Raw genomic sequence first — 12,305 nt, 5'->3', positions numbered from 1 at the left:
ATTCAATCAAAACACCAGATTCATCATCTTAGGACAATTATTACGGAACAGATACTCAAGTAACTAAGTTACAAACACATTAAACATATCAAATAAGCAACATATGCAGAAAAAATGAACGTTAAACTGCCGAACGCTACATGCATGTGGCAGATCATTCTTTGTCATCTGTGTATTTGTCAAGATGGTAGGAAATCTTTTATGGTCGAATTTGATTCCCGTTTTCGACAAGTATTTTTTCTTGATTTAGCATTTGTTTAATTATAGTTTAGAAACAAAATCTCATGTTCTAGTGTTCTCATAATATGGACAAACTTCCAGTTGAAAGACAAATCAGATTTAACGAAAATCTTGAGTCCAGCTTCTTTAACGAACACTGATAGAACAGATAAAAAGTTAACCCAGTCAAAGTGCTTGATACGAAACAACGTAGATAGTTTTATCTAGCGGCTTACTGCTGATTACGATACAAGTTGTGAAGCAACGTACCACACACCGGTATTTATCAATCTATGATATGATTATGTTCAGATCCTGTTGCCAAAAATGTATGATTACCTAATGCTTACCAAGTGACGTGAATATGCACGTGGTAATACTTCAAAAGACAAATTGATAAACAACTTTAGGATGACAAAATTTGTCAAATCGGACGTAACTTTCAACCCACTGAGTTCATCAGAAATAATTGTTCGCGTTTCCGTTGAATTAAAATTTGAGCAGAGAAAATGGACTTTGAAGTTTTTCATTTAAATGCTAAACATTTTCCAAGATTTAAGTATGCTTTAAAACATTCAAGAGAGCCTCTGAATCGGTATTATAGCATTACAAATCTTGAACGTGATGAAAATAAATTAGTGCCGGACAGAGTTAATCTTTTCATTTCAAATACAAGAGATCAAGGAAAATGTCTTGTCGAAATTAAAGATATCGTTGGTAAAAGTGAAGAATCTGAAAGACAGAAAGTGTTGAAAGGTGTGAACTTAGAGTATCTTTCAAACTTTTCCAAGGAAGAGCAAGACAGTATTTCATTATTTATTACTTCCTGCAGATGTCAGAGCTGAACTAGCTAGTCTTTCCAGTAAAAACAGTATCCAATGTCATATTATTTTCATCGCAAGAGATGAACTTGAAGAAAAGGTTCTTACTGAAACGTTCAAAAGTGACAAACATGAAAATGTACATGTAAGCACTCGGGCAAATACTGCGCAAGACATAGGCAACTTATTAGAAAAGATAGCACTTAAACCATTGAAAGAACCATGTGAATATTTGGATAAACTCTTGCATCATGAATATGAGGCTTACAGTAAATCAGCAATACCAAACCATAGAAAAGAACGAAGGGATGCAATTGAAACTAGACAATGTCTTCGTTTTATGAAACAAAAAGCCCCTCCTCGAAATCAGAAACACACTAAAAAAGTGAGATGCGGTATTTCTGATGATGAACAAGAAAAGGCTCTTTTGCTGTATTCTAAGCAACTGCAGCAAAGAAATGGTAAGAACAAAATAGCTCTTACCAGCAAACATGATAATAAGACGTATAAAAATCGAGAAATGCGTCATATCTCACTTCACACTTCTTGATTTTGTTAACGAAATCGTGAAATAAGAATTTCACATTTCACGCTTCACGATTCCGATACCAAAGTTGAGAATGTGAAGTGTGGAATGATGTGAATTTCACATTTCTCATTTCTCGAATTCGATACCAAAGTTGAAAAATGTAAAGGCAGAAATGTGAATTTAACATTGCACACTTCTCATTTCATAGTTTCTACATGTTTTATTGTGTAAATTGAAAAAAATGAGAAATGGGAATACTGAAATATGATGTCAACATCGGGCTTTCGCATTACGTACATAAATGTATACTAAACTTCATTTAAGGTTTGGAAGTATTTCCATGAAGTTATTACCTTGAAGAGGTACAAACAATAACTTCCTCTTCAGTCATAACTAGAATATATTATACCTTGGATATTTTTTAGGATCATCATTATCATTGAAATTGGAGTTATCACAAATTACAAAAAAGAAAAGAAAAAAAAAGTAAAACAAACAAACAAAAAACATCAGCATAAGATATCAACTATCAAAATTCGTTAATAACGTGACTGACACCTTACAAGTATGCTAGAAGGACTATTTAAATTCCTACTACTTGAATCAAACTTTACTGTGTAAACAAAAGCCATTTTAATGTCTTTATTTACATCTAACACTTTAGTAATGCGTTTTTTTTTAAGTTTCAGTTTGATATATTTAGGATACTTTCCCTATACAAAAGGGGATATAGCTAAGAAACAATGTTTAAAAAAATAAGTTTATTTAACATTAAATAAATAATCCAAAATTTGACATTTTCACATATAATTTTACACTGCATAATAACAGTATTGTCTATATTCACAGGGAAATGTAATGGTATTATAATACCTGAAGCATATGTTGAAAAACAGAACGGACACAGCTCTAAGTATACAAAGCTTGTGCATGTCGATAAACAAGAGATAGAAAGTCTACTGGAAGAGATCTTAGCTTTGTATGACATCAGCAATGTACCCGACTCAGAAAAACCAAATGTTACAAAACACAAGAAGGTTAAAGTTACTCCAGAGGTATCTCAGTTTTGCATAAAGCTACAATGTTAATATACTTTTATTCTATTTTTGCTGCCAGAGAGCACTTAAATAAAATTGAATAAAATATGGATCTGGAAGCAAGTAAAGTTAAATATGTTCTTTTATTCTGTTGCTAATGATTTTTGCTGTATTTTCAGCTTTGTCAAGATTTGTTTGCTATAAGCCCTACAATAAAAAGAATGGGATACCGATATAGCAAATTTCACATTTATGCACTGGAAATCAATGAGGAAGAAAATAAGAGAAAACGCAATAACGAAATTGACCAAGTGTTGCATAGAAATGGCATTTTTGATTACGAGGTAACACAATGTACAGACAATGTCAAACCATTAATGTATGTCGGAGCAAGTGTCGAGGCAAGATCAGAAACGTCAGTATCTGTTAGAACTAGAAAATCCAGCACATCTGTAACGAAACGTGGTACGCTTGGATGCTTTGTAAATCTGAAACATCGGCGAAGACGGCTGAGGAGTAAACAATGTGCTATTCTCGCAAGGCATGTTGCAGAGCACTGTAGTGATTTATATCATGTATCTGATGACCAAGACCGCAAGATTGCAAGTATCCTGCCGGCGACATGTGTAAACGAGAACGGAAGTCTGGATATTGCAGCTGCCGAAATGCATGAACAACTTGATGAAGACGGTATAAGATTTAAAGACTCTGACAGAAATTTACTACCTGGTAGAATGCACGAATACAATGGTGAAGACAAAATCATTCGTTCAGGAAAAAGGGTACATATTTGGGGAGCCACCTCCAACCCTGGACATGGCGTAATAACAGCACCAGAGATTATTTACGAAGGAATGAAAGATCCGTTGATACAAATTGAAGACAAAGATGCAACTGAAGAAACACGATTTGCTAGAGGAGGCGATAGTGGAGCAATGGTCTGCGCTGATGATCCTGAGGGAAACTGTGTTCATGCTCTAGCAGTGGTCATGGGCATTCCGGCGAATGTCCAAGCAAAGCAAACGAAACGGGAATATCTCACAATTCCGTTATCAAGGGGACTAGCACAAATACAAAGACAAACAGACAAACACGTTGAATTATGCTGATCCTATCAATTAATCGTTTTTCCTGCTAATATATGTATAAAGTATAAATTGGTGATCGCTTTTCACTACACCAATAACAATGATTTGACAATGACAATGACAATGACAATGTATTTATTTGCTTGATTTAATAAGTGACTTTGCTAGTTTTATCGTTATAGATTATTATGCACACACGCTATATTTATAAGAGACGGAGAATATGAGTTGAAATGTAATCTGTTTTCGCAATAATTTTATTATAGTCCAAGATAGAACTCGATGTTTCTCACTGAACTGGCTTTGTCGTATTCTGAATTTATTTTAAAATACGTTATCTGCATACAACCATATTTGCTTTTTTATGCTGAAATGTTTAGGCTAGTATTCATCAAATGAAGTATCATTTTGTATTTATGTTTAAGCAAGATCTATTCCATTTATTTTTTTTCTGTAAAGTTTTCAAAGCCATTTGCTCAACAGAAAATTATTTGTTCTTTGGAAACATAATGTCATCAGTCATCTTTCTTCGCTCGCCTGTACTTCCTCCATTCGTCGTTCCCATATACATTGTTTGCCAACGACCTCTTTTTTAATTATTGATGGAATAAGATCAAACTTGACAGGGACTCTTCTTTGAGTAGCCAGGCTGTACATATCCTCCTTCCCCACAAGCCCCTTTTGTTGATAGTGAACAACAATTGACAATTGATTTGCCCCTTTGGTAAACTTCTGCTATATTCTTTGATTGCACACAGAGATGATGTCTAGGTGACCTAACATGATTTGTGAAGAACCATGTCTGCAAAACAAAAACAAAATTTATTTAATTGAGTATTTCCATAAACCCTGCTTTGATGATTAAAATAAATAAGAAAAAATAGTTCATTCGTAACTTTTTTCTACGGTGGTATGTTTAGGACATACAATTATTTTTTTAAGATCGAATCGTCTCGAGCGCACGACATCCTATCTTGAGCGATCAACATCTTCTTATCTCGTGTACAGGACATCTTATCTCGAGCGATCAACAAATTATCTTGAGCGATCAACATCTTATCTCGAGCGATTAAAATCTTATCTCGTGCGCTCGACATCTTATCTTGAGAGATCAACATCTTATCTCGAGCTATCAACTTATTATCTTGAGCGAGCAACATCTTATCTCGAACGATCAATATATTATCTTGAACGATCAACATCTTATCTTGTGCGCACGCCATCTTATCTTGTGCGATCAACATCTTATCTCTAGCGATCAACATATTATAATGAGCGATCAACATCTTATCTCGAGCGATCGACATATTATCTTGATCGATCAACATCTTATCTCGAGCGATCGACATATTATCTTGAGAGATCAACATCTTATCTCGAGCGAGCAACATCTTGTCTCGAGCGATCAACATATTATCTTGAGCGATCAACATCTTATCTCATGCGCACGACATCTTATCTTGTGCGATCAACATCTTATCTCTAGCCATCAACATATTATATTGAACGATCAACATCTTATCTCGGGCGATCAACATCTTGTCTCGAGCGATCGACATATTATCTTGATCGATCAACATCTTATCTCGAGCGAACAACATATTATCTCGAGCGATCAACATCTTATTTCGAACGCACGTCATGGTCACCTTTGTGTGAAATCAGATCATTTGTAAAAGCATACGGCTGACGTGATTTTGTTTTTGTTTCGAATATACTTATAACCATTTCACATGTTTGCAGGGTCATAAATTTAAATACGCAAACTAATAAAAAGGCAGCAAAAATTCAGTGATGATGCAAAGAAATAAATGTAAGTCCTTGACAAAAAAAATTAGTATGTAGGCTTCGCCCATATATTAAAGAATTTCCTTCTTTTTCCTTAATTCATGCATGCAACTTTTCTGCGCACATTTATCAAACAGAAATTTGATGTTATTTTAACATGCAGAATGCATCATTGGTTATGTTCATTTAAATTTGAAGATAAGACGACCAGTTATATGCACTGCTCTCCCAAATGATGTGATAAAATTGTACATGTTCTTGTGGGAAGTTTAAATAACATCGGAATATGCGGGATCCTAATTAAAAACTTGTCCTTATGTTTTACTGATGACTTAGATACACACACAAAGGGCCAAAATATATACAAATAACATATGGTGCGCTCGAGGTAAGATGTTGATCGCTCCAGATAAGATGTCGTGCACACAAGACAAGATGTTGATCGCTCGAGATAAGATGTTGACCGCTCAAGATAATATGTCGTGCGCACTAGATAAGATGTTGATCGCTCGAGATAATATGCTAATCGCTCGAGATACGATGTTGATCGCTTAAGATAAGATGTCGCGCGCACTAGATAAGATGTTGATCGCTCGAGATGATATGTTGATCGCTCGAGATAAGATATTGACCGCTCAAGATAACATGTCGTGTGGACAAGATAAGATGTTGATCTTTCGAGATAAGATGTTGATCGATCAAGATAATATGTTGATCGCTCGAGATAAGATGTTGATCGCTCAAAAAAAGATGTTGATCGCATAAGATAATATGTTGATCGCTCAAGACAATATATTAATCGCTCGAGATAGGATAAAGAAAAAGCTTATATATAACTTAATCACTTTCATATAGCGATCCAAAATATGAGATCAACTTTTGAATTTTATGTGCTTCGCATCACATAATTTGATAACACTAGATATAATACTTGAAAATAGACATCCGATACGCCTGATTGCGTTTATTGTATTTGTGGACACATTCACAGGTGAAAAAAATGCGAAATTGCCGATTGCAGAAGTAACAAAACAAAGTTTAATTATTTTAACTTAACAATTCTTGGTGAAAGTAAAATCTTACGCTCAAAGTTTAAGAACTATCGAAATTCGCAAGAATTTCCACGTCACAGACTTATCCGGTTATACAATGTTTGAGTATCTTTGTTTCTACTTGTGTGATTGGTCGCCATACAGTTCTGTAATGTACACATGTAAAGTATACATTGTTATAACTATCAAATATGAAGGTGGAATATATAGATAGCATTCATTTCTATTAAGTTTTCCAAGCTTTTAACTCACCAGGAAATAATTTACTCAAATTTTATTACGTGAATTAAACAATAGTTGTAATAAATTGAAAATAACTATACCGCCTATTCTGAGCTATTGATGGGTCTTCAATGACATTTTATTATGCACAGTTGTTCAGAGACATGAACAATGGTTTTAGTTCAAACTTTAATACAATTAACAGTTATTGAAACACATTAGATTGTATATCAAACCCCATTTCGTGGAAACCGTTTTTCGGTTTTATGTCATGGTAATTTTCTAATAATATTTGGTAAAGTCATAAAATGTTCTGCTAAAGGAGGTTATGACCAGACTGTTTTGAGACACACCATATGTTTAGTGTTCAACAATTGGTACAATACTTTCATCTTTGATTGTGTCTGACGAAATGTTGATGTTGAAAGAACTCTATGGTAGGAAGTTTTTAAATCTATCTATCTAATCTATCAACCTATCTACCTATCTACCTATCTATCTATCTACCTACCTACCTACCTACCTATGTGTGTGTGTGTGTGTGTGTGTGTCTGTCTGTCTGTCTGTCTGTCTCTCTCTCTCTCTCTCTATCTAGCTGCCGTTGACGTCAAACCCCTTGTGGGAACGTAGACGTTTTGCGCGTCAAAATCAAGAGAAAGAATATAGTGGTAAAAATTTAGAGTGGAAGAAACTAAAAATATCTTTGGTGATATAAAAAGGTTAAAACTTGAGTGTGCAGGATAACTATGGCGAGACATGTTCAAGGCTGCAAGCTGCAGCACTAAACTGCTCTAGGGTAGGGAGGTGGGCAACACTGGGGGGAAGTTAGTTCCAATGGTACACTGTTCTCGGAAAATAAGAAAACTTTTAATAGTCAGCGGTTGCAGTAATTTACCTATAACTAAGGGAATAGCCATAGCGGACACAACGGGTCATTGGGGTCAGGTAATCTACGATTGGTATAGCAACCAGATAATGATGAATCTTATAGAAGTGTGATAAGCTAGAATCTATACGCCTTAAATCCAGTTGACGAAGGCTTAGGGAGAGTAGCATATCTGTTACACTGGAAGTACTTCTAGCCTATAAAGGAGTTTTTTCTAATGCTCTGTCTACTGCAAAAGAATTGGTTCTTAAGATTTCATTTTCATACAGTTTTTTCTTGTTATACATATCATACCTTCTATTGAAATGGCGTGTTTTAGAGATTTGCTTTGCGGGGATAACTTGACTTCACATACTTCGTCCACTGGACCCCGCGGAAGACTACTGACGGCACTAAATACCTCGGAGTCATCCGATCTCTCTTTGAAACCCATATACTAGTATATACAGCTTGACCAATTGACCAAAATGTTAGCTCTACCATGGCATTAATTCGCAGGAACACTCGTTCAAATTCACCTAAAGTAGCAGCCGACAATTCATGTTATGTTCGTCCCACAGCGGAGTATGCATTCTTGTTTGGTTCTTCTATGTTGACAGCTACATCACTAAGTTGGCGATGATTCAAGGAAGAGCTGCAAGAGTCGTTTGAAAGAATTATCACCGTACATGCTTGGTCTCAAATATGCTCAATGAAATTTAGTCCAAAGTGACGTTACTGTACACGATCACCCACAATCTTTGGGGAGACACTTAGATTTGCCATTGTCCTTACGTCCGTCCGTCCGTTCGTTCAAACTTGTGCAATGCATATCTCAAAATGTGTTTGAACCTATAATGTTCTCAAACCTCTTATTGTCATTCACATTTAAGATTGCGCACCTGGAGTTTTAATTGGGAATTCACACAGTCATACCAGAGTAATGGCCCTTGACATTGTTAAAGTATGCATAAAGCCTAAAATATGTGTCGAATGTTTCTCGAAAACGAATATTATATAGCATATGAAGATGTGCATCCTGGGTTTTGTTTTTAAATTGCATACAGCTAGACCAAAGTTACGGCACTTGCACTTGACTTAGTTAAAAATATTCGTAAAAGAACATAAAAGTGTGTGGGACCATACGCCGCTTTTCATGAATTTACACGCTAGTGTATCATTAAAGATTCCATGTGCACCGTTGCGGATGTCTAAATACTTATATACTTATGGCATGTGTAAATGTTGAGGTCTGCTCAACCCGGGGCTAGTACTCTATAGAGGGTGGGAATGCATCATGCATTTCCAGTACCGTCCATGAACAGACTCACTCAAACCGTGCCAGTAACATATTCGTTTTTGTCGTGTTGAGCGACTTGTGGAGTTTCCACCTTTTCTATCAAAACGGTTTAAATCGAGGGTAATGGAATATAGTAGGACAATTATTCAGCATGTGAAATTGTGCAACTGGGGTTTTATAATTGGATTTCTTTCAGTCAGACGAATGACCTTTGTTTTTGTCAGAAAAAAAAGTGAAAAAAAATCCCAACACATAAAGTGCTTAAACGTTTGTGTTGCATATGTGTTTTAAAGATATTTGAACTAGAGTCGTAATACCATAAAGGGATATTATTCAGCATGTGAATATGTTTTCTTGATTTCACTGGTCAAACCCAGAGTTATGGCCCTTAAATTAATCACATATATCATTAATAACATAAAAATTTGTGTCCTAAATATCTGAAAGAGTATTTGAAATGGAGTTATAAAACATCAGAGGTTTTTTACATAGCATATTCTTAAGCCGGCCAGCACATATTTATGCAATCTCGCCAGGCATATGTATGTTTTTGACAACACAGAAAATGACGTCACTCGACCTTCAGCTATTTCCGGAAGTAAATAAAATGAAAGTAGAAATGCTAAACTTGAAAACGAAAGCCGCATTTTGATTCGTAGATAGTCAGGGGTCACGCGCAGGGGTCACCCCGTCTAAATGTATGCGCGTGGACTTCTTCTTCTTTTTTTTTCTTTTTTTTTTTGCTGTTGGGGAGCCAATTTTCAGCACTTTATTACGAATTGAAATTACCCGGGCTTTAGTACAGCATGTCAGCTTTTAATCTATGAAAAAATATTTGAGCTCTGGATAAGCACAAATCCCACAGGGGTCCGCAACGGACCAAGGGTACATTGATAATTTTGGAACATCATCAAATCGCCCAAAATGTCATTTTTGTTGTTGTCTGAGAGTGTCAGTATATGCCTCAGATGTAAGATATAACCGTATTTGAGAGCTGTAGATCTAGACATTTCAGAAATAGTTTCAAAATAAGTTTCGTGTAATAAATGTTGTTTCTACGGAAGCGTGAAAGGGCCATCAGACGCTAATACGTTTTAGTACGTTAAGGCTGCGGAAAGGATATGAAGGTGTACACCTAGTTTTCACTCAGGCAGACCAGAGTTATGTCCTTGATTTAGCAAACAATATACATAAAACGCTTAAAAGTTTGTGTTGCAAATATCGTAATACATATTTCACCTATAATGAAAGTAATGTACAGTGACTGCAGTGGGCGCACAAGCGTCCTATCGACACAAGTATAGTTTCTTAATTGATTTCTTTATCCAGTTTACATATAGCGAGTATAGTTTATATTAAAGGAAATTATTTCAATATCATATTTATATTAAGAAATTTAACGGAAACAAGGCAAAAACAAGCATAAACAATAACACGCAGGGCGGTCATAAAATACCTAAGCATTTTAGAGTGTTTACTTGGAATTCTGTCTCGAAGTGACTCGAATAAATTCCGCTTAAGTCATCCAACTACTGTAACAATAGTCGGTACTCCGAGGTAAGGAAATGTGGTACTCAACGGATTTTCTCGTTTTGTAATGTATTTCCATTTGTTAAGGGACATAATAAATATTAAAAGACATAACTACGATGTAAATAACAATACAGCAACAGATTTCAGTTCGAAACAGACTTTTGTCAGTGCGTTTCCTTCTTATATCGTTCAGGTACTTAAAGCATGAGAATATACGTCCTGTTTAGATCTGTCTCCAGAACACGATTAAGGTTAACATCACTTTAATCCAAAACCCAATGGTGATAAACGACCGATAAAATGAAGCGATAAAATGTTGTTCAAATATTAGAATTTTAATGGTAGGAGGACGGACAAATATTAAATAACTGCGATTACACAAAATGTCCTAACGTCACTTGGCTTTACAAGTAATTCTGACGATTTATCTACAAAACTGGCATATTTTTTTCTATTGTTCTAAAAGTTTATAGCGAATCAAATTACTGGACAGGTTAGGCTGTATAAAAGAGCTGCATTAAGGAAACTTAAAATATTAATCACAATGGTCACTTTCTGATTTTACGATAATAAAGGCCATGACTCTTCAAGAACATAGACGTCTAGGCCTCCTAAAATAAGAATATAGAAGAACGTAAATAAAACCCTACAAAGTAGTATGATGCATATACATTTATTGGATTTTTCCTGTTTTATGTGATGTCGCTTTAAATATGTACCACTCGGTGATGGATCTAATGTTTACTATGATCAGCGATATCATACAATGTTATCAATAAGTCAACTATTAAATGACATGCGTACATACTTGTTATCAACATTACAATGCGTTTTTTAGAATATTGAGGGGTTAGTCAATATGGCTAGGTTGAATGTGGAGAATCGACAAAAGTTCAACACTGAGAAAGTCCCTTGCAATAGCAATAATCATCTGCTAGATGTTATGGCTTAACTATTGCATTCAGAATATTGTGTTCCGTAAATGTTTTATCGTCACTCCCACCCCGCCCCTTTCCCCCATTTTCCCCATCCCAAGTCACATGTTCTAAAGTGTACTCTTGCCCTATTATAAAATTACATTTATTAGAGTGCAGAAGCGTGTGTAAATGATACTTAGTAGGAGCAGCTGCATCGTCGCATACCCACTGATGCCTCATTACGCTACTCTACCTGTGACGACAAATAGAGTGGCTTAATGAGGCACCCGCGGGTATCTGGCAATGGAACACTCCTTACATAGATGTATCGATTCCTAGTATTGTGCTATTTTTTTAAACAGTCTCATTAAAAAAAAAAAACAATCATATAAACAAGTGTGACAAATACATATCTCAAATGCATTCTTATTTTTTAAATTTGTAACAAATTTCTGAATACATAGATCTGATAAGATACTACTAAACTATGTGTACTTAGTTTCTTATTTCTAAGCAGTCCGCGTTCAGAGAAAATACGGGTATTAAAAAATAAAGTTTATATTTCGTGTTACGGCTGTAAAATGTCTCCCCATACTTGGATTCAGCATTGTTATATTTTCTTGTCCTTTGGGATCATGAACTCTCTGCCATATATGCGTGATAGAGTTCTGATTAGGCCGGTGCTGGGGGCCTGAGAGGTGTTTCACATTCCATTACCACTCATATCTGACTCAATTAATCAAACCAAGTCTACTATTATTCTGCTTGGTTGTATTCTATGCTTCCAAAGGATCGTTTTACAGATTTCATTTATCAAGTATCAGTGGAAAGACACATGTGACATGATAATGGAAATAATTTGAACCGGTGTGATTTCATTGTAACTCAACCGAAAAACCTGATGGAAATCTGACCAGTAGTTTAAACAATAGGA

General features: G+C 35.4%; 1 protein-coding gene across 2 annotated transcripts; it reads left to right on the top strand.

The window, feature by feature from the left end:
- Nucleotides 1–623: 623 nt before the first annotated feature.
- LOC123540937 (uncharacterized) lies at nucleotides 624–4,402 on the top strand. Of its 2 annotated transcripts, none has more exons than XM_045326264.2 (3): nucleotides 624–1,501; nucleotides 2,419–2,606; nucleotides 2,786–4,402. In XM_045326264.2, the coding sequence occupies exons 1-3, from the start codon at nucleotides 1,381–1,383 to the stop codon at nucleotides 3,713–3,715; spliced, it is 1,239 nt and encodes a 412-aa protein (XP_045182199.2). In that variant the 5' UTR covers nucleotides 624–1,380; the 3' UTR covers nucleotides 3,716–4,402. The 2 variants fall into 2 exon arrangements, with proteins under 2 accessions (XP_045182199.2, XP_045182198.2); XM_045326263.2 differs by having other exon boundaries at nucleotides 2,419–2,624.
- Nucleotides 4,403–12,305: the final 7,903 nt, after the last annotated feature.

The sequence above is a fragment of the Mercenaria mercenaria genome, chromosome 16 (genome assembly GCF_021730395.1).
Source record: "Mercenaria mercenaria strain notata chromosome 16, MADL_Memer_1, whole genome shotgun sequence".
Taxonomy (NCBI): domain Eukaryota; kingdom Metazoa; phylum Mollusca; class Bivalvia; order Venerida; family Veneridae; genus Mercenaria; species Mercenaria mercenaria.
The sequence above is the reverse complement of the archived record's forward strand: the minus strand, read 5'-3'. Positions and strand labels throughout refer to the sequence as shown.

Coding starts and splice junctions, on each gene's coding strand:
- LOC123540937 (XM_045326263.2), top strand. CDS start 1,381: ATGAAACAAAAAGCCCCTCCTCGAAATCAGAAACACACTAAAAAAGTG. Junction 1,502..2,418: donor GCAACTGCAGCAAAGAAATG/GTAAGAACAAAA, acceptor CTATATTCACAG/GGAAATGTAATGGTATTATA. Junction 2,625..2,785: donor AGGTTAAAGTTACTCCAGAG/GTATCTCAGTTT, acceptor CTGTATTTTCAG/CTTTGTCAAGATTTGTTTGC.